The sequence below is a fragment of the Maylandia zebra genome, linkage group LG9, assembly GCF_041146795.1.
Source record: "Maylandia zebra isolate NMK-2024a linkage group LG9, Mzebra_GT3a, whole genome shotgun sequence".
Lineage (NCBI taxonomy): Eukaryota > Metazoa > Chordata > Actinopteri > Cichliformes > Cichlidae > Maylandia > Maylandia zebra.
In genome coordinates, this window is record NC_135175.1 from 7,100,851 (window position 1) to 7,122,569 (window position 21,719).

General features: G+C 42.3%; 1 protein-coding gene across 14 annotated transcripts in view; it reads right to left on the reverse strand.

Moving 5' to 3' along the window:
- svila (supervillin a) overlaps positions 1-21,719 on the reverse strand; it is a 76,515-nt gene that overhangs the window by 21,371 nt on the left and 33,425 nt on the right. For 8 of the 14 annotated variants that reach the window (XM_076887929.1, XM_076887924.1, XM_076887920.1 and 5 more), the window contains 16 exons: positions 20,867-20,930; positions 18,457-18,548; positions 16,818-16,881; positions 16,582-16,715; positions 15,774-16,503; positions 10,919-11,788; positions 10,292-10,459; positions 9,651-9,685; positions 7,595-7,659; positions 6,859-6,995; positions 5,875-5,970; positions 5,136-5,442; positions 4,491-4,556; positions 3,256-3,745; positions 2,021-2,180; positions 61-193 (listed from right to left, as the gene is read on the reverse strand). In XM_076887929.1, coding sequence (XP_076744044.1) covers positions 61-193; positions 2,021-2,180; positions 3,256-3,745; positions 4,491-4,556; positions 5,136-5,442; positions 5,875-5,970; positions 6,859-6,995; positions 7,595-7,659; positions 9,651-9,685; positions 10,292-10,459; positions 10,919-11,788; positions 15,774-16,503; positions 16,582-16,715; positions 16,818-16,825 — 3,399 coding nt within the window. In that variant the 5' untranslated portion in view covers positions 16,826-16,881; positions 18,457-18,548; positions 20,867-20,930. The remainder of the gene's footprint in view (positions 1-60; positions 194-2,020; positions 2,181-3,255; positions 3,746-4,490; positions 4,557-5,135; positions 5,443-5,874; positions 5,971-6,858; positions 6,996-7,594; positions 7,660-9,650; positions 9,686-10,291; positions 10,460-10,918; positions 11,789-15,773; positions 16,504-16,581; positions 16,716-16,817; positions 16,882-18,456; positions 18,549-20,866; positions 20,931-21,719) is intronic. The other 6 variants (XM_076887928.1, XM_076887931.1, XM_076887930.1 and 3 more) reach the window with 5 other exon arrangements.

A 21,719-nucleotide genomic window follows, 5' to 3' on the forward strand; every position in this document is an offset into this window, starting at 1 on the left:
ACCTCAGGCTTCTCTGTTGACGTGCTAATTCAGCAGTGGGTGCTCACGTCAGGTGGTTACCTTCTTCTTGAAGCTCTGCTCCACCTCCCAGAGTTGAGCATTCTGCTCTGCTGCAGCAATCTTCACCACATCCTGCTTCTTATTGATCCTGTTCCTCCAGTCCTCCTCGCCACTCTTCTTTAACAAGGCGACTCTGAGTGGGGAAAGGGAGAGGATCATGAGCTGTAGCATACAAATAAATGGTATATGGACTGATTCTTATATAGCGCTTTTCTACTCTCCCGGAGTACTCAAAGCGCTCATAATAATAAATAATGTTTTTCAGTTGAGTTTTTTGTAGTTAGAGGACACTTTTCAAAACAAAAAAAACCGCAACAAATCCTTATTTTGGCTAGGCTTTCAAATTTAATCCAGAGCATTTATGGAAAACTTGAGCAATTTGTTTAAGAGGTGAGTTTTATGAAGATGATTTTGAGACACTTTGTCAAACATGACATGACAAACTGTATGTTAAGGATGGCACAAAAGCAACTACACGCTGTGGTTTTAATGAAGAGCCATTGAGTTTGCAGCTGCAGGCAGACTCTTTATTTCCACATGTGCCGAAGAAACACAAAACCTTACTTCGCCAGAGCTTTTAGCCCAACCTGTCACAATAGTAAAGCCAACAAAAAGCAGCCATGCTCCTCTACATTTATGAATGAGAAGACAGCAGACATTAAACAGAGGCAGCGAGCATGTCGTTTAGGAGCTGCAGAAGTAAACAGTGTACAGACAGAGCAATGACAGCTCTGATCCAATTACACATAAACATTGATTAGAGAAGCCAGTCAGTGTAACAGGAGCTGGGAAAGCAACTCAAACCTCAACCCTGAATTTTTCCATCTTTTTAATAAGGAAAACTGGGATTAGGTTTAAAGTACTCGACAAGTCTAAAAACCTAAACGTGAGCAAGAACAGAGCTTCAATTATTGAGCTCTCATCTGTGAGCTGGGGCAGACAGGACCAATATATGCAAGAGGTCAGGGTCCTGGCTGTGCCCCACTTGCCCCCCCATCACAAGCACCCCTCTGTGACCCAGCGAGGAAATGTCCTGTTCTGCCCCCAGGGCTACACAGCAAATGCAAAAACAGGATGAAAGCAGCACTCAGTCCAACTTGCAAGCTGTATCTGGGATACAGACCCTTGCTCCAGAGAAATGCTTTGAACGTGGGAACGACACAAATTAGTCAAAACATGGTCAAAGAGTCAGATTTACGAGAAGCACAATAACTAGTACAAACTCCACAGGCTTTAACACCAGTTTACATGCAACTTTATTATATCATCAGTCAGTTTAGAGCATGATTAGTGTCCTATGTCTGCCAGTCAACTAGCACGAACAGCTCAATTATCCCAGTATGACATAACAGGACTTATGTAAGGATTTGCTCAGGAATCCAATACTCAGCTTTAGTTTTGTTATATAACAACAATGAAATGTAATGAAAAAAAATCTATAATTTCTTTTCTTTATCATTTTGCTTCTGTTAATACTCCAGACTTCATCCCAGGAAGCTCAACAGTAAAGAAAAAAACCCTCTAATACCCTAAAAACTCCTCCCTCTTTGCCCTCATGATGTAATTTTCAGTCATCACATTTTATCCATTCTTAATTTAAAAGTAAAAGAGCTGATCACAAATGTGCTATGACTGATGACCATTCATGAATAATGAAACCATTGGTCCTAATCATTTAGCATTTTTATGCACCGACACCCGTTTTCAGTGACCACGGCATTTTGTCTTGAAATACATGTCTTTTCTTTAAAAAACAAAGACATTTAAACTTATTTTTATTGTTAATGAATTAAAAACAAACAAACATGTAGCTAGCAGAGCAAACCGTGATTTCTTTTGCGTTGCTCTTGTAGGATTAATTTACCGAGAAACAGGTAAATGGTATTCTGCAATACGTGAATATGGTCAGACATGCAGTAAATATATATTAAATCCTATCTTAGCACACTTCCATGCTCACCTCTCTCTGATGGACATGTGTCGGGCCATCATCCTGTCGCTCAGTTCGTCTCCCTGCTCAGGTTGAACCGGGTCAGCTGGGTGTGTGTTGCTGTCTGTGTCTGCTGCTTCGGGGAAGCCAGATGTTGCTCTGGATGTTACCACAGTTGATTCCAGCAGGTCTGTGAGTGTGAGCACACAGAAATAGTGAGAGGAGAGGGGGAGAGAAAATAAATAAATAAATAAAAATCAGTAACTCAGCAGCAACTCCATAAACATTAACTGTGACCGCTTGTATGATCTTTTGAGGAAAATACATTAACTAAGAATCGCTGTGTAGGGTGTAAACCCTTTAACATAACAGTCAGAGGTGTCACAGTGCAGACTCAGCATCTCAAAGCAGCATCGCAGCAATCATCTTTCATGCTCACCGAAATAATCCCGTCCACCTCGTGAGAAGCAGCAAAGACACTTTTCACAGCTTTAAACATCTCTGCCACAGCTGTAATCAAACAACCCACACTGGAGACTCAGGTCAACGCACTATTCCTTCCCCCTGCCCCGAAACAAGTTCCACAGTTCCAGTTTGACTGATTTCTATTTTCTGACAAGCCACATGCTGACACAGAGACAGTGAACGGCCCGGTGTTACTGCAGTGCTCAGATACAAAGGAAGCCTGAAAACCACAGTCTGAACTCAACATTTTCACTCAGACACACAGGAAGTGGGTTGGATTAGAACTTGTTGACGGAAACCGATACCAACTGTTAGCATAGTTTGCTCTTTAAATTTTTAAAACCTATTTTAGTCTTCTGATTAGCTTCACTTTTTTCATTTATTTCTGTTAAACTCCAGTGTTCTACCCAGAAACACTAACTCTGCATGCTAACCAAAATAAGCTTCCCATTTAACACCAAATTAAGTTGCAGGTGCACCTTACTAACCAAGATAACAACCTACTGCTAGCTTTAACCTACAAGTCCACAGCACTACCCTCTGATCCAAATATTTCCAGTTACTAAAAAAAGGAAATATGCATCTAGCCATTCATCCATCCTCTTCTCCTCTTCAGGGTCTATAACACATATCGCTGTTGAATGTTAATATAGACAAGTTACAGTTATCATTCTCCCCAAATCTTAATGTAAACTTGGCAAGTTTATAAACTTCAGTAAAGACAGAACAAACAGCAGAGTAGTTCAGGCAATAAAAAGCAGACTGATGCTTTTGAGCTCCTCCTCCTGCTGTTTTCTTACCTCCGCTGGTGGCCCTGCTCCTCTGGCTTTGCTCCTGGCTGTCCTGGAGCCTGTGGCTCTCTGAGCTCCACAGCACTTCCTCTTCTATCGCACTGTCCGGCCACTGCTGCAGCTGCTCCTCCTCTGCTTCTTCCTCCTCTTCTCTCCTTTCTCTCCCACTCTGGGGCTGGGGCAGTGCTGTCTGCCTGACTGCTCTCTCAGGAGACGGCAACTTCCTCTTCCCCCCTCCCAGATCAATCTGGTCTTCCCCTTGGGGCAAAATGTGATGCCTATGGTGATCTGAGGATCCCTGGGACCCCCCGACTGGGCCGTCTGGTTGGCGAGGGGGTAGAGACCTGTCAGAGCTGGGATAGGTGGGCTCCACGCAGGCTGCAGTGGATATGTGGATGTCTCTGGCGTGGTCACTGGACACCGTCCCGCCTGCTCTGAGTGCAGAGGAAGACGAGGAAGATAGGTGGTGTCCAAACCGAGAGCCTGTGCCGTTTTGAAGCTGTGTAATGCAGACAGACAAAGAAGTGGGTCAGTTTGCTACAGAGGCTGAGAAACGGCTCGGGCAAAGTGCACACACAAACAATCGAGAGAATAACGCTGACTAATCACAGCCTGCCTGACTCAGTGCACTTCCTGGGCATCACACAGCAGCCTCTCTTAATGGTCAGCCCACATCACAAAGCCATGCCAGCAGCCGCCGACGCACAACGCATGACAAACACTTTCAGTTTATAACAACTGGGTTCATAATCCATAGAGGAGAACTAACCTGGCACTTCTGCTGAGGAACAAATGACAAGCAACAGAAAGCAGCCATGTCAAGGAAACTTGCAACATGTATCCATCCATTAACTCGCTTTTGCTTCAAATTTCTCTCTCATACTTCCCCCACAATCAAACTTTCAACCCCTGTGGCTGTAGATGGGAGTTGAACTGCTTTTGGTTTCCCTCTTCTTTGTCACAGAGACATCTTTTAAAGCCCACAGACTCGCTGATATGTGTGCTTCATCCATCCACGCCTCTTTATTGAACTGGGGTTGATGACTCAGAGCTTTATCACAAGCTGGGCCATGCAACGTACATTCAGAATGAAATCACACCAATGTGGAGACGAGCCAAAAAAGAAAACACAGAGCGTGTTGTTCACAGAAATGGACGGTCATTTCTGAGAAGAGTGCTCCCGCTGTGTCAGCCTCCACTGATGCAGGCAAGTGGTGGTCGGTGACTGTTCAGAGGAAGCTTACTTGTAGGTCTTCTACCAGACTGTCACACAGCTCCTGCTCATCACTGAGGTCTACGTCTGAGAGCTCCTGGAGCAGAAACACCAGCATGCTGCAGTTCTTGTTTCATGGATTTTCTACTTTAGTAGCAGGAGTTTAATTATAACCCCTGCAAACCCACTGACTAACAGATAACATGTCATCATTGCAACTTCTCAATTTTTCCACCTTTAAATGTTTTTTTCCCTTTTCCATATATCATCACTTCGGTGCTCTCACATTTCTTCATTTTTCAGTGAACACTAGAATAATTCTGTCATATGATTCCATCCATGCCCATTTGAAACTCTGTTAACATTCATTACCCTTAAACAGCAATCTGCTCCCAGAGCTGGACAGCAGCTGTTTAGTTACATCATCATTTATATTCATTAACAGAATTTTCACTTTTCCTCTTGTGTTCTCTAAAAATATTAATTCACGTACTCTGTGCATAAGACACTGGATTGACCGAGTAAGTCATGACACATTATTACTACATTTATACTCCACCTTTGTATTGTGTGGCACTAACAGAGTGAATGTGTACAGTAAGAAAGCAAAGTTAAGAGGTCTTCTCCCAGTGAACCGAAGCACTGGAGAAACAAAGTGACCTTGCTGCTTCCCCACCTGTTCCATATCTCCCAGTGTGATGGGCTGTGTCTGGTAGCGAGCGTTGGCCCTCCGCTGCCGCGTGTCCCCTCTTGTGTGGGTGACCCTGGTTGGGGGCTGAGCCAGCCGGTTGAACAGCGCCATCTTTTCAGCCAGGCTGAGGGTGCAGAGGTCAGGCTCCTCCTGAGTCTCGCTCTGCTTTGTATCTTTTTCTTTTAGTGAAGACGTCTGCGTCGGGCCCCGGATCTCCTTGGTATCCTGCGCCCGCCGGGCCTCCCTCACTTGCTCATGGGCAACAGCACTTTGCTGTGAGGATGCCTGCAGGCTGAGGAGGGGAGAAGACATCCAAGAGACAAAGAGGGAGAAGAAAACGGAGACTTCTGTAAGCTTGTGGGGAGCTCATGCAAGCCAGCGAGTGGCATGTCAGAGAGAGTGCATTTTCTGACAGCCAATAAAAGTCGCCAACACAGAGCCAAAAAGGTTTGCTACACATGCAGGGTGAGTCATGCTCACCAAGCAGTGAGTTAAAAACCCAGACGTCCTATCTTAGCAATTAATTCATGTAGTTTCCTCCGATCACACATGAGGGCACCAAACCTTAAAACTGTGCATTAGAACTTTACCAGCAACTCAATCCTATAGTTTAAAACACAGTGAACGAAGAAAAACTGCATAGCAGCCAAGACTCAAACGTGTTAGTCAAACACCGCACTTCGATGTGAGCATACATATCCGTGCACACACGTCTGCTGTGTACCTGTATGGTGGGACAGTGCTGTAAACTAGGGTGGGGCTAGGGACGCGTGCTACGGCAGCGTGAGCGGACACCATTTGTGGCACGTGAGATGGGGCGCTACAGTGGTCAAGGACAGGGACACAGTCATACACACACAGAGGACAGAGAAGACAGGAAGGTGCAAACATGAAGATTAGGATGGTGGTTAAAGTTTCATGTAGATGTGAGGACAGTGAAAAAGTCAGAGGCACAGCTTTCTTTAAGAAACAATTTCACGCAGAAAGAAAAGTTTAAATCTACAAAAACTGGTAACACCCTAGAACTTCATCTTCACAGCAAGGTATCTCCACAGATGGATGCCTACACACAAGTGCACAGTTGAGTTTGTTCCGCTTTGATAATCTAGGAGAACTTCCCTTTAGAGCACTTTTCAAATAGAACAGATGTGCATGTATTTGCTTTAATGCACTTAAAGATTTTACACCTCTGATTTATTGACCTGATATGTGCTGTCAGGAACACACAGATCTGTAGATGGAGTCTTAGTGGTCATTCCCCGGCCACAGCTTGTGACAAAAAGGGGAGGAGGGTTGAGGTTTTGCTATTATAGCCCCGGAACTATGCAATTCTCATCATACTGAGCGATTAACATTTTTGCTCCTTTTAGATAGTCTCCAGAAACATTTCTTTGTGAAAGGTTTTAAAATGAGTACTATTATAGTAATAAAAATTAAAGTAATGAGAATAAAAACCCACATGTGAAACATTTTCAGAGTAAAAAAAATCAGAAGGTTCTTAGTAAAAGGACCAGACGTACTTTTTTCTTGTGTCACATTTGTACTCACCATGGGCTCATTTTCAAGCTTACATTTATTTAGTCATTCTTCCTGATAGAACTATATAATTATACACTTTTTCTTTGCCTATCAAGAAAGTAAGTTACCCTATTATTGTTAGAGGTGTCTTTCACATTACATAGCATCAAACAAGGTGACAGAGCCTTACGTGGCTGCGATGACTACTTCCTCAGTTGTGACCGGCTGAGTTCTGGATCGATCTTGTGTCCGTCTTAGTCTCCTGTCCACAGCAGCATTCCTGGACCGCAGTTTAGGAGCTCCGCCATCGACGCTCTTCTCCAGTTCCTGGATGGAGATAATTAGGGTAAACATTGGTCATCTTTAGAAATGAACACAGCTGATTACACAAACTGTATAGACCTTCTCTGGTCCTTAGCAGATCTTGCAACTAAATAAATAAATAAAAAATTTAATTGCTTTTTTTTTTTTAAAGCAAAATGAACAAGCAAAACTTCCTGCACCTTACTGCTTCCATATGAAATAAGAGCAACATCTGAGACTCTACAGGCTGAGAAATGAACAGGCTTTGGATTGAAGCAACACTGAAGAGGACAGAGACACAATTCTTCCACAAAAACGTGAGAGCCTGACACAATCATACAGAAAAGGTTTCCTTCAACTCCTTCCTGCTAAAAGTGATTCTAGAAGCCGCTGAATTATGGCACAAATCATTTCAGGAATAAGGTTGGCTCAGTTGTGACTCACATCTGCAATCAAAATTTCTAAATCCTCAAAGTAAGAGAAGGACAGGAAATTGAAATCAGAATACTTTATTAATCCCAGAGTCTGAAATCGTACCCATAACTGGAATGAAGTTTTTCCTCAGCTTGGAAGCTCGTACTCAGACAATATAAGATGCCCAACAGGCTGAAGTCAAAACTCACCCTGAAGAGAGAGCGCTTAGCTGCGACGCTCAGCTTGGCCCGTTCATCTAGCTTCGCTTCATCAGCTGCAACAAAGGAAAAAAAAGTTAGAGTTAGAAACCAGCTCTAACTACATAAATTCTGCTTCACAGTTCTCTGTATCATCTATACTTTGTTTTACGTTTTGGTTTTTTTATCTTAATATTTTATTGTTTTATGCTACCATAGACACTCTGTAAAACACTACTTAAATTTTCTGCCAAAGACACTAAAACACCAAATTATATTGCCAGAAAGAGCAAATAAGTTTTGTAATGTGATTATTTACATATATTTCTATTCATACACTAATGATTCTATTAAGTGTACACTTTGAGTACACAAAATAAAAACAAGGGTTTCAACAAATGTCCTTGAAACCACGGGGTACGACTTTACAGAAACAACAGAGACTCTTTATTTCTCCATGAACACCAACACATTCCAGGCTTCTTGCATAAGTAACCCTCATTTCCTCCTCAGTCAACAATATCCTCCTCTTCCATAGCTGTCACTTCAGTCCTTTGCCCACCACTTCACCCCAATAACAGCTCTGCATGGCTACGAATCTGTGAGTTTTATTGACCGTACACAGTCTCTTGTTGCGAACTCAGTGCTAGTTCAACCCTGTACAGTATGTACAACGCATTATACTTATAATATCGCATTAAACTGCCATCATGTAAGGACATTTCAAAGGCAGACAATTTGAACAAACTCGTTAAGCTAGTATTAGCTTAATTAGCTAGCTTGCTCTAGTTTAAAATGTACTAACAGTGGTTATTTCAAATGACTGTAGTCACTAGTCGCTGATTAAAGATCCTGCTTTAGTCTACATATTTACTAAATTATAGGTCAATAAAAAAAGAATGTTATGCAGTAACACTGACATTATTATAATATGCAAAAAACTGAAGTCACTTTAAAAGAAACTGAACACTTTAGCACTAGCTAGCTTTGGATAAAAATGGTAACAGAAGAGCATCTTAAGATGATAGGTACATTTATGCTCGATAAACCTTTCCCAATAATCTAATTATTTAACACACAGAAGTATGACAACTATTGTGTGATACCTATCAATCGTTATTAACACCGTCTGGCTTAATGGCAGGGAAAAAACAAACAAACCACTAAACCCGTCACTGGAGTCACTCAGGAGACTATAAAAAGATGGACAGGTGTGAGGAATATACACGCTTTATTCTCTGCAAGACACATGCCATGACATCATCAAACAGCTATCCCTTTGACACTGCAGTGCTGAGCTCTGGCCTACATAATACTCGCCAAAGCATCCCGACCAAGTCATGTTTATAAGAAGCAGATGAGCTGGCTCTGCCCTAAGCGGGGCCACAGTGATGTTATGCTACTGTGAGCACCATTAATGACTCTGTAAACTCCACTTCAAAATATCACGCTTTCATATAAAATAAAGACGACCTAAAAAAAACAGATTTAAGTCACCAGGCCTCCATCCATGTGTTTATTACTGAAGCCACTGAAAACTCATTCTGTTCACTTATAGATGAGTGCAGCTGTAAATAATCAGTAATGCTGTTTTCATAGTTAGTCACTGACCACTGAACTGCAGATACTACTACATGAACCTATGCAGTTATGATACAGAGCAGATATAAATGGAAAGACAGTTGAACTAAAGCATGAATGTAACTGCATTCTTTTTCCATCCTCGTGATCTCAGCAGCCATCCAAAGAATTATAAAAGAAACTGTGCTGTATCAGTCTGTGGCATGACAATGTGTAGCGTTTAAGTTGGCTCTCATGTAAAATTAACCAAGAAAACCCTGAAACTGAAACAATGTCCATGTGATTCAGCATTTCCACATGGATGTCTACAGAAATATTAGATGTGGTCACTTTAATTCATGAGCTTTACTTTTGTTGTATGATATCTATACCGGAGTAGAAAATAAGATGCAATGAGCCTAGCATTATATCTACTTATTATTATACCTACTTACTGTTACTGTATTCTGAAAATCTAAATCTGAGGTTAGTGAGAAAAACTACTTACCTTCAGTAGAAGCAAAGTCTGAACTCACACAAGACCTTCAAAAGCACAAAAAGAAAAAGGTGATCAGTTCGAAGCTTATGTATAACAATAAAAAAGGTGAGTAAATCAGTGGCGAGTGGTTAGAAGGCTAGCGGCGTGCTGAGAAAAGCAGTAGTTTGTGGTATGCTGGAAATGTGACAGCTCGCGTTAGAATTGAAAAATGGAGAGAAAGCAGACCAAGCTAGAGAATTAGACAGCATTACATTAGTCTGCTCTGATCCATGGTCTCGGGACTTGATTACTGACAAAGGCCAATTCATGCGTCCTCACTGTGGTCACGTGTGATGACCACTGCCAAGGCCCAATCAGAGGGACCTTTGGCCTTTAAGCTTCCTTGTTTGCTAATGTCGTTAGAATGAAAATCAAGGAGAGGGAGGGTGTTTAGGTCTGTATATGTGAGCATTATTCTCACTGGCCTGTTTCACTGTGATGATATTGATAAGACTATGGTACCTTGGTAGAGACTAATATATATATTTGATTACAGGTCACCCGAACATGACTAAAATCAACATTTCGTTGCATTCCAAATTAAACAAAGATTTCTTTTAACATGCATGCGTTTCACACTCAGCTGTGCATTCTTGAATCCAGAGCAGTACCTATCAGTTTCATGGCGCTCAGCAGAAGTGATGGGCTGTGTCCTAAACCTCTCAGAGGTCTTTCTACTCTCCCCAGGATAGATATACTGCCGGGGCCTGCGCCCCCTGTCCCTTTCCCCTCTCCATGGGGCCTCGTAGCCCGTCAGTGCCCTGCACTCCTCCATTTCACTGGAGGGGCCATTCAGGGAGAGGGATCAACAGACAGAAAACCCAAAGGAAAGAGAGAATACAGAGTTGTCAGGGAGAAATAGAGAGGGACATGGTGCAAAATAAAACTGTTTAAAAGCAGAGGTGTTGAACATTCAACCACACCTCTGGTTTTTAAAATCGAGCCTATGAGCAAGCCCATGCAGATTTTTTAACAGTTTAAACACACACACACACACGAGCTCCAGGCAGTATCCAAACAACTCACAGTGCCATTAAAGCAGAGACAAACACCGTACTGCAGGACGATTAGTGTTAGCAAATTAATGCATGTATGCCATGTCTACAGATTAAATGAACCACTGTGCTTGGGATGTTAGCATCACACCAGACGTAGCTGCTTGTTAGTCGTTGAGTAGCCAGATGATGTTAGGTAATAAGCGTCAGCGAGTACAGGCCATGCAGCATTTTACCACCTACAGTTCATTCCTGCGGCTGGTTGGAGGAGTGGTGGTGCTCTCCATGTAGGAATGTCTGAGCTGTGCAACAGACACCCTGGTGTCCTGGTGACTCTCTCCATTACTCAAACTTTCTCCTTCTCTGACCTCCTGGGGTTCCTTGGTTTGGTGTTGCAAGGTCCTCTGATTGGGTCCTTGTTGATTTCCAACATCAGACACGGATCGGCTCAGAGCTGTGGTGGAGCTGGAACTTCCTGGCCCTGTGTGAGATGTTCTGGGCTCAATGTGGGTCGCAGCCGGTCTTTTGTGGGCACGATCAGCGTTTTCCCGCTCTCTGGGTCGGCGCTCCGCCGCCTGCAGACAGGAGGTATACTCTGCTTCCTCCCGTCTTGGTCTGCCTCCAAGTCCCCCTCTAACAGGTTCCTCTGCTTCAGCCTCTCTTTGCATCCTGTACACGACCAGCTCCTCCTCACCTCGCCCTCTCCATGGGTCTTCAGTGCTCCTCTCTCTGCGCCGGATCTGTGAAGGCAAGACTGCTTTTCTGCGCCTCAGAAGGCCCTCTGTCTTGACCGCCTCAGCCTCACCAGCTTGTTCCTCTTCCACCTGCTGTTGCTGCTGCCCAGTTCTGGATGTAGAACCAGAGGTCATGGACAAATAACTGGGGTAATTGCCAACTTCTTGCCCTCCCTGTGGACCAGACTGGCTGTGCTGAACTTGTGGATGATGGTGGGAGTAGGCCTGCTGTGGGCCTAGTGGGTCTGCGTGGTAGCGTGTAGAAGCCTGGAGCTGGTGCTGAAATTGTCTGCGGTACACTAGGCCTTCTGTAACATTTCCGAACTCTGGGCTCTTCTGGCGGCCCTCCTCCCTGACAAGCCTCTCCCTAACTCTGATTCTTCAGGGAGACAAAGGACTGGTTAACATTTGGAAAACATCAATAGGCAAAGCATAGCTCTCATAGAAGCTCAGAAAGATGACTTTGATTGTGATCCTTTGTGTGTCAGCCTTTGAGCACTAAAGGAGGAGCTCAGCCTCTTGTTTGACATTAGGGCTGGACACTGACAAAGCATGCAGATTTTATATTTGGATGTAAGACCAGTATAAATACTGGCTCAGATGTTTAGTCTTCCTGACTCAAATATTTCATAAAACCATAAACATACCATACAAGCCAGATTAAAACCAACATACATCTTTGCCTGATATGAACTGGTTTAGAATTATTTCCAGGCTCTCTCTCACACTGGCAATAATGGTTAAATTCTTACTAAGATCTGATTCTTGAAGAAAGTATTCAAAAACAAAACAAAACACCCACAACTCACAAATCCAGTCACCGACAGCATAATTGTTAAAAAGGCAATACTGTACGAGCATTTGTCATTGTTGATATAATATGATCCATCACACAGCTGTTACCAAATGGGGTTTAAGCTAAACACAGCAAAAGGTGAGTGAGAAATGAAGTTATGGTTGGAAGCCAAGGGGACTGGAGCTGGTGACAATGAGGATGAGGATGACTGTTCAGCAGACGTCCAGAGCTCAAAAGCAGAGATTATTAAACAGTCGCCTGCCGGTCAACTCAGGACCCTAAGTGAGTAAATGCAGCATCATCACAGAAATTTATAATAATAATAATATTTAAAAAACTGGAGCCCTGTAATGAGCTGCTGTTTAAAAAGCACAGCTCACAAGGGTTGGTCCAGATGAATGGGAACATGGTAGATGATAACTGGGGGTGAGAAACAACCAGCCTTTGTCTACCTTGAAGGCCAGTTGATGAGGGAGTGGGTGTCGCCTTCAGCATCAGTCTGGAGGAACCAATCAGTACTAAGTTTCGTCTTTGCACTGCACCAAGAGAAACCCAATGGGAAACGTGATTGACTGGGCAGTTGGGTCTGAATTCAGTGTTGAGGTCTTTTTCTTGAAGCATATAAGCCGAGACAAAACTATATTACACACTCCACTGACTTCACATTAAGACTGACTGAAGAGACACTGAGTTTAGCAATCAGCACAATCCCAAGAACACAAGTTTAACTCCCACACGATACATTTAATTGCCACAGTAAAAATATGAATAATAAGTCTCATATTTAAGGCTTGTTGAATTATGACCAATGGTCAGATAGTGCAGTTATATTACATCAGATCTTATTACATAGATGCTATCTATAGATACACTCATTTGTTGATAACACTGATGCTATCTGGAGAGAGGGCTCTTTAAATGTACGCCTCTGTAGCTGAGGTTTTATCTGCAGAAGCAGATATTCAAGGGAAATGCCATCTCACTCCACCAGAGCCAGATGAGTCATGCTGGCCCTCTGATGCTGAGTAAAGGCAAACAGTGTGAATTTTTCACTAAGCACAGATCAGAGTTCAGCAGAACTGGAAAAAATGTTGATCAGTTATAAATACATTAAGAGATCAACTGAAGAATGAAGGGAGGAAACAAAAATCAGTTTGTGAAGCAAATCTCTTTTTTAGGGATACAAGAACCTGAATTTAACAGCTCACTACACAACACAAAGTCATATCTGTTAGCCTTGGATTCAAGTGGGGAAACAGACCTGACGCAGGTCATGAGGTAGAAATGTTTTACTTGAGTAACTGGAGATTACAAATTACAGATAGTCTTCTGACTGGACCAATCAGTTTGGCTCTTCCTCAACTATAGCAAGCCTCATGTCTCTGTGTGGAAACATTTCAACTCCTAAGCAAATCGATAGTTGCAACAGAATTAATTTTGACCAGCTGACTGAATATTTAGAAACCTTAGACAGTCTACTGAATAAACTGCTAGCTTCCAGTACTGACACTTGTGGTTCTGTAAGAATAATAAGTTATCATCTGCGTATAAACGTATTGTGATTTATTGTAGATTATACACCTTTGATGAGGCTATTCTGTTGGACTGCTGCAGCGAGCGCCATTTGTGAAGCAAAGATGTTAAAATCCTTAAGATATCCACTTTATTGTACAGCACTTAGGAAAACACTACAACTTGATACTACTACAAAAATAACAAACTAAACTGTTAGTGCATAATCAGTGCAGCTCTGCACTTAGTTTGCAGAGCTGTGGCTTGGGTGGTAGAGTGGGTCTACAAACTGAAGGGTCACTTGATCCCACGCTCTTCCAAGTCCAGAATGCATGAGACTTGCAGTAGAAACTCATTTGTTGAGCTTGAGTGCTCAACTTTGTGGAAAGGCACTATATAAGTACGGTTACAGTTAATTGTTGTTTTGATTATTTTCTGTCACCAGTTCCAGAAAGTTTCAATGCTGATAAAGGAGATGAAAATGATCGTGCTGGAATAAAAGTGCATCAAGCTTTTGCTAATGATGACATTTGGGTTGCTCTGAACATTTCTACAAGAGCTAAAACGTAGCATTTCATGTTAGTCTCCCACACATCCAATGAAAAAGGAGAGCGGAGACACTCCTATTTGCTTGTTTCTCCTCAGGGTTCACTGGTCTTGATCAGACCCAGCTGTGGGTCAGAGATGTAGCTGTGGAGTCACACTGAGCTGCCCAGTAACACAACACCCTCCCTGCACCATGGACACACATACAACCTGGCCAAGTTTTGAAACCTGAGAGGGAAACTGAGGAAAAGAAAGAGGGGGCGATGCAGAGGGGAACACAGATGGATTGGGAATAATGTCCCGGACGGATGTAGAAGCAAGGAATGCACCTTCATATGTTTGTTTGCAGTGGAACAGTGCAGGGCTGGAGCCTGGTCATGATCTGGGTTGGGCAAGAAACAGGGGTGCATACACGGATTCTCTCTTTTCCAACAGTTGTGGAGCTGAAACAACTCTTAGCACGTCCCCTCTAAAGAGCTGCTAGCTCAGGTGTTTTAATATTCGGGTGTCATTTTTGTCCTTTTAGCCACCATTTAAACATACAATTAAAGGATGGACTCACAACGACAGTGTTATCCATTCCTCCCCTTAGGCAAATGCAGTGTATCATTTTGGTGCACATGCTAAAGTACTATCTACAACTTAGTAAGAGATCCTCTGTGAATCTGAAAAACACCCCAATTTGTTCTTCAAGACATCCACCTGAAATCTCTAGAATAAACATACAGCACAGAACAGCACAGGCAGACTAATCTGCCCAGTTGTAGGTGACTATGGGAGCTGGTCTGTTCCAGAATGAGCTCGGATTGCATGACCTTGTATCAAACAAGAGTCCTGCTAAGAGAACGACCTTGGACATGTGGAACGAACAGAGCAACAGTGACAGAAATAGATGGAGAGATGGATCCATCCTTTAAACACAATGCAGTGTGAACAGCTGTTAAAGTTCTGGTTCTGGTTCAAACCCCATGTTTGTATGTGAAGGGGATCTTGGGAGCTTAATGCAGAAAAAGCCTCCCGAAACAAGGGACAATTTATGTATAAAGTAAAATATGAAACCCCTCAAAAATCTGGAGTCACGTAGAAAACTCAGGGTTGTCCATTTTCAACCAAATCAAACTTAAAAAAAAGAAAACGGTTTGCTACAACAATGTGTCTTCCTCCCTCCACAAGTCACAACAAGCTAATCTTGTTGTGACACCATTGTTACAATTTAACAATGGTGTCTCAGTTACCAGCAGAAAAACATGGATACATCTATGTTTCTGCAAATGCAGTGACGTCTGACCTTTTTTATTCCATGTTGTGTTGAGAGTGTTGCTGTGTTAGAGGGAGTACTGCACACTTTGGTATAAAATTTGATCTTTGCTTTTTTCAAAAACAAAAACAGTTAAAGTACCCCAAAAACTTTAGCAAAAGTGTATTTTACCATTGTTATGTATAAATGGATTTATTAAAATAAAAAAAGATCTACCCCCAACAAAAACAAAGATGAGATCAAAACACTCACCCCTGTCTGCTGAGGACGTTCTGGGCCTGCTGCTCAATGAATAGGTCACCAGGAGACGCACCATGTTTAGGCGAGGAGAGGGAGGGGTGCCTGCCTTGCTTGGGTGAACTGGGTGGTATGCCAGTCACTGTGTAGTCTTTTGCAGGCACCTTAGCAGAGGAGGACGATGATGTCACATCCATGTATGAAGAGGAGGATGGAGGCTCAGGCGGAGCGGCCCTGCGCTGATTCTCCAGGTTCATCAGCCTCTCCCTCTCTGAGAACAACTCCACCCTGGTGTGACCAATATCACAGCCTGGGTCCGGGTAGCCGTGTGGCGGAGCTGAACGGCCTGCCCTTGGGCTAGTAGCTAAGGTACTGGTGTAAGCACTTAGGGTGATATCTCTGCCTTCCTCTCCCACCAGCTCCCCTCTATTACGTCTCTCTGAGCAGTCCGACTCTTTGTGAGAGCGGGGGTAGCGGGAGTGATGGTCCAAGTCGGGTTCCTGATCCAAAGAGATGCCGTAGCGTTCGGCCAGCTGCCGGCGCCGCTCTGCCTTGTAGCGGGCGATGCGTTCAGCCTTGGACTCCAACTCAGGAACACCTTTGGTCGGACCCGAAATGTGAACTGGCTCAGTGTGGATGAAGGACTGAGGCTCAGGCCTGCATCGAGCTCTGGACTGGCGCTCTGGAGCCATCAACTGCATTTCTGGGCTTTCAAATCCCTCCATGCCATAACGCTGAACGGTAACTGGTGCAAGAATAAACAAGTCATGTCTTTGTTGTGTAGAAAGAGACACGATAGTCTGTAGTACTGTTCTTGTCTCACCAGCACAGGGGTCAGAGGCCCTAGTGTATCGTGGAGTGTCCTCCTCCAGAAGCCGGTTGGCCACCAAGGTAGGCAGCAGAGACGGATGTACTTCACCCTCTATACCCTCCAAGCGCCGAGCAATGCGCTCCTTTCTAAGCACAGAAAGAAAGGGAAGAGTCATCTTTACACATTATTATCCTATGTAGTATTATCTTTATTACTGTAGCATATTTATAGATGCATCATTATCTCACCTGTTCATTTCCAAGTCACTTGTGCTTGTGGTAATGCCCTCAAATAGTTTCCTCAATTCAGAGACTTAACAAAAATAAATAAATAAGCAATAAAATCAGTACAGAATAAGCAGATCTAATTAAATGTTTAATTGGTCTAAGATGACAAATTTTGGATAGATTTTGGCTCACAGGAAATATTTGTAGACATGCTTTGGTAATCTGTAATATGAACACATACCACTGAGCTCACATATACATATTATCATAAAATGTTAGTTTGATTAAATCATTGATGTTATATGTTTAATGTTTCTGAATCATTTCCAAAATACTATTTTCCACTAATCGACACAAAATCTCACAAAACCAACTTACAATTTATGTTATTTAAAAAAACAAAACAAAACAAAAAAACCCAGAAAAAAAACCCCATGAATAAACCCTCCTGAGACCACTGGTTTAAAAGCCCTTATGAACTCGGATGCGTCTTACTTCTATCAGTGGTCCAAGCTGGTTTGAGTCCACCCATGAATCAATGAAATTACAAAAGCACACCCACCCGTCTATATATAGACTACACAAGTCAATGTCAGCATAAAAACCAACAGGATCGTCTGCATCTTATAAGACAGGATTGCAACAAGGCACAAAAACAGGAAAATTTCTAAAGGGGGGGGGAAAAAATTCTCAACCCATCAACGATAAAAGCTGGGAAGCACCTAAATCTGGCTGCCCAGACTTTGGTTATTTAAAATCTTACCAGAATCTATAGCAACAACAATTACCAAACACCAATGATCCCCATCTAATGGAGCAGAATGGCAGAAACCTCCAAAACAAAGGTTTGCCAAGTTTCAAGGATTGTTCTCAGGAAAGCTTCTGACATTTCACCATTTCACTTCAGAGATACTTCAGCCAAGGCAAAAACGTCTGCCTTTCATTTATTTACATAAAAAAAAGAAAAAACATAGTTTTGACTTTGTCAATGCAGAGCATTGTATTGTAAGAACTGCAGAGTAGGATGAAGCTGATCTGTGGAGTGATGGGTTCACCAAAGAAACAGCTGATTGTAATTATTGTAATTATTTGTCACAACATAAAAAGATGGATCCATCCACCCACTTCTGCTCCTCTAATCCAGGATCACTGCCGTTTCTCTGTACTTTATTTTTATGAAAAGGTATATTTCAAATATTCAACACGTATTCTCTAGTGAATGAAGAAAAATCAAAAATCATATTCAAAATGTTTACTTTTGATTTGATTACTTACTATGTTACAAAAGTCCACAGAGTTTATACATGAGTCAGTTTATAAACAGCTAATCAAAAGCGTCTTCAAACTTATGTGTACATTCCAGTGTGAACCACTACAGGATCTTTATTGGAACTTACATTAAATAAACCCTGTCAAGAAAACAAGTGCAGCATAATAACAGCAGTTCATACATAACATTTTGCAAAGCTGGGCCTTGTAGAAAAACTGGTTTTACACAAATGTTGACTTAATTCCAACCTGGCAAACAAGCTGCTGTTACACAACAGCAACTCTGAAAAACTGTGGGAACGTTGACAACGTCAGAGTCATTTTCAGCAAGAAATAATAAAAAAAAAAGTAAAAAATAAATAAATAAATAAATAAAAATCACTTCACTCACCTTTGGGGAGATTGGCCAAGAGACTAACATCTATATCCTTGGCGCTTTTGGCTGGGTCGTCCTTTTCGTCACAGGAGAATTCTTTCTGGAAGCTGAGGGGTGCAGAAAAAATACCAACTCTTATTGAAACAGGGCTGAGCTGTGGGAAACTGGATTTGTTTACATTGTAAGCAGTTGTGAGGGGCTCACTGAATCAATCTGAATTTGATCAAACAAATCACTGAACTATTTGCTAGAAGCGTGGTCGGTTTGAGAGGTGGTCAAGAATCTAATCAGTCAGTGGATTGCGGATGAAGCTACAAAAGTATGCAATTAATCATCCGAACTGTGCATTTGGAAGTGAGACTGTAAATTTCATCAACTTCTCCATCTCCAAATATTCATCTAGATATTAGACATTTCTGACCCGTTAACACCCCGAGCCTCGCAGATATGCAGCAAATTTCTCTGTCTCTCAAAAAAAACAAAAAAACCACCCCCAAAACAACATATTGAAGTCATTTATGGATTTGATTCAAAACCACAAATTTGCAATATAGCTATAAAAGAGCTGGCAGCAGATTACTGCTGTGAGGAAACAGTCAAGAACTGGGAAAACCCAACTCGCTTGAACTCTGTGGCTGCTGTAAGGGACAGAAACCACGGAGTTGTGAACACCCTGATACACGCGTGCATGGTGGATCCTTTCTCATCACAACACAGGAACATCTCTTTTCATCACTACTTCTTCATCTTTAGATATGTTCACCATGCATGCAAAGTGCTTTCAAAACAAAACAACACCCAGATTTTGGGCATCGATGTGCCCAACAGTCTTATAAGTGTAGTGAAGGAAACTTCACAGATTAGAGTGTTAATAAGGAGGCCTGATGGTGTATTTGACAAACAGCCAACAACATTATTGAGCACAAGTTAGTTCCTCACCCATCTGAAGTACTGTCTTAATAAAGAAATTTACATTAAAGAGAATATTTTTTAATGTGATTCATGTATGAGGAAGAGAACACAGGTGTTTATATGTGGAGCTCTGATCATAGAAAGAGAGAGAAAAGAGAGGAGAGGGACACGGGAGAGACCACTGCGAAGGTTGCTTCTTAGTTCTAGAATGAAAAGAAAATAACGTCTCCAAGAGAGCCAGAGCCACTTTGTTTATGTGCAGCAGTCTGTATCAGCAAGTGCGTGTATTGATGAACAAGTAAAGCAGTGTTGTGCAATGTCATTGTTCCTATTCTTTATTGTATAGCATGGGAAGAGTAAGCAAACAAAACATGGAAAAAGGAAAAAGATTATCCTGGTCGTGAGGTTGACTTACGGTGCTGGATTTGTAATGAGAGGAACCTCTGATAACGGACAAGGTGCAACTCTTACAGTTCACTGTGCATTACCATCAGCAATTCTGTAGTATTCAAAGTAACTACTCTGCATACAGCACTGTGCCTTCAGCTAAATTCTTCACTCTTTCTCGAGGCTTTTAAAGTGTTTCTTTGCACTTTGGTTTGCTTTTTCACTCATTTTCAGCCCAGTCCTTCTACACGACCATCGCAAAGGAACGCTTGTTTGAGCCATTTAACACTGACCTAAGAATCATTAGAGCATAAAATGGGACCCAACTTAAGGGATAACCAGTGTTGGGTCTAGATAACAGACAACTTAAAGAACGAGCTTTAATTATTTATTTAGACAATTTGTTACCATTAGCCTGTGGCAAAAACACATCATTCTTTTTAATTTCGTGACCTGAATCTATGAAAATGTTCAAGATAGCACAAGGATAAAATAGCATTTTTGCAGGAACAAGGTGAGAGCTATTAGCTGAACACGTGACATATCCTAGCATGGCGTTGGTATGCCCTTTAAAAACAAGAAAAAAGAAAATAAATTCAGCAAAGACCTAAAACAGGACCTGAGCGATGCATCTGGCCCTTTGGTTGATCCACTTCACTGTTCAGTGAAACCTCAGGCATGGCTGTCAAAAAAACGCTCTTAAGGAAGGGAAACAGGAAGGAAAGGCTGAGGTATGCCAAACTATACAAGGACTGGATTGAAAACCTGTGCCAACTGATGAATACAAATTTGAAATTTTAGGTCAAAATCTTTGTCAGTATGGAAGAAGTACAACAGTATCGATACAGCTACCTATAAAACTCAGAGTCTGTCATGGTTTGCGGCTGGATTTCAACCAGTGCTTGTTGGACAAAGGAATTTCATCCACCATGAAGTACTAGGTGTTTGATTAGAAATGGCTTCAGTGTTCAGCATTACAATGATCCGAAACACATGACATACCTGACACAAACACAAGGAAACACTATCAGTCATGGATTTGAGCTCCCCTGCAGGAGCATGATGCCTGTTTGCTACATTTCTAAGTAGCACCTTTACTTTTTAAAGGTCTTTTTGCACATCTTACCTCAATGCTCTCTTCTGTAGCAATCTGGGATTGCTTAGTTTAATGGGGTTCTCACTCCCAATTCCTGTGGACAGAAGAAAAGAGTAACATTTATTCATGTTCCACGGTCCATTAATTTCACTTTGAACCCGGGGTTGTGTCTTCAGATGAACAGATGATCAGAGCAGCATAGGCATGTTAACGTGAAGCAGCTCTCTCTGCAGCTCCTTGGCACAGGACCACATTAATTAAGAGGCCTTCCACAGAGAAAACGAACAATGTGGAAAACAATCTACCTGTCCCACTGAATCATATCGCACAATAAGTAGTCTATGTTAGTTCACACACACACACACACACACACACACACACACACACACACACACCATTGTTGCATTTATATTCAGACACACCGTCTCCTTCTTAAGCATCAGTCTATGTGTTGTGCATGAGATCATACATCAGAGCGTTTGACGGCCTGTGTACAGTGCAGTTTCACCACACATCAAAGTTGCAGTGCAGATGGGATCATTGTCACTGGGTAGCATTTCTACACTGCACCCTCCAGGAATACAGAGAGCACAGATAGTTTCCTCAGCCATCAGAAGCATAATGTATGATAAAACCTAATTACATACACAATCCAACTTTCTACAGTCTGGTGTGTATTAGGAAGAAAAATCAAGTCGGTAAACACGGGAACAATGTGGTATAAACACCTGCCTACAGAGACATACAGCCTCAGTACCCCCCCATCCCACCAAAATGGGGCATTAGTGGGTATTAAACATCACAACAGTCTCATGAGAAACCCAAGTTGTGCAACACATCCCTGTAGGGAACATCTATGCTTGCTATTTGCTCTAAACCTCAA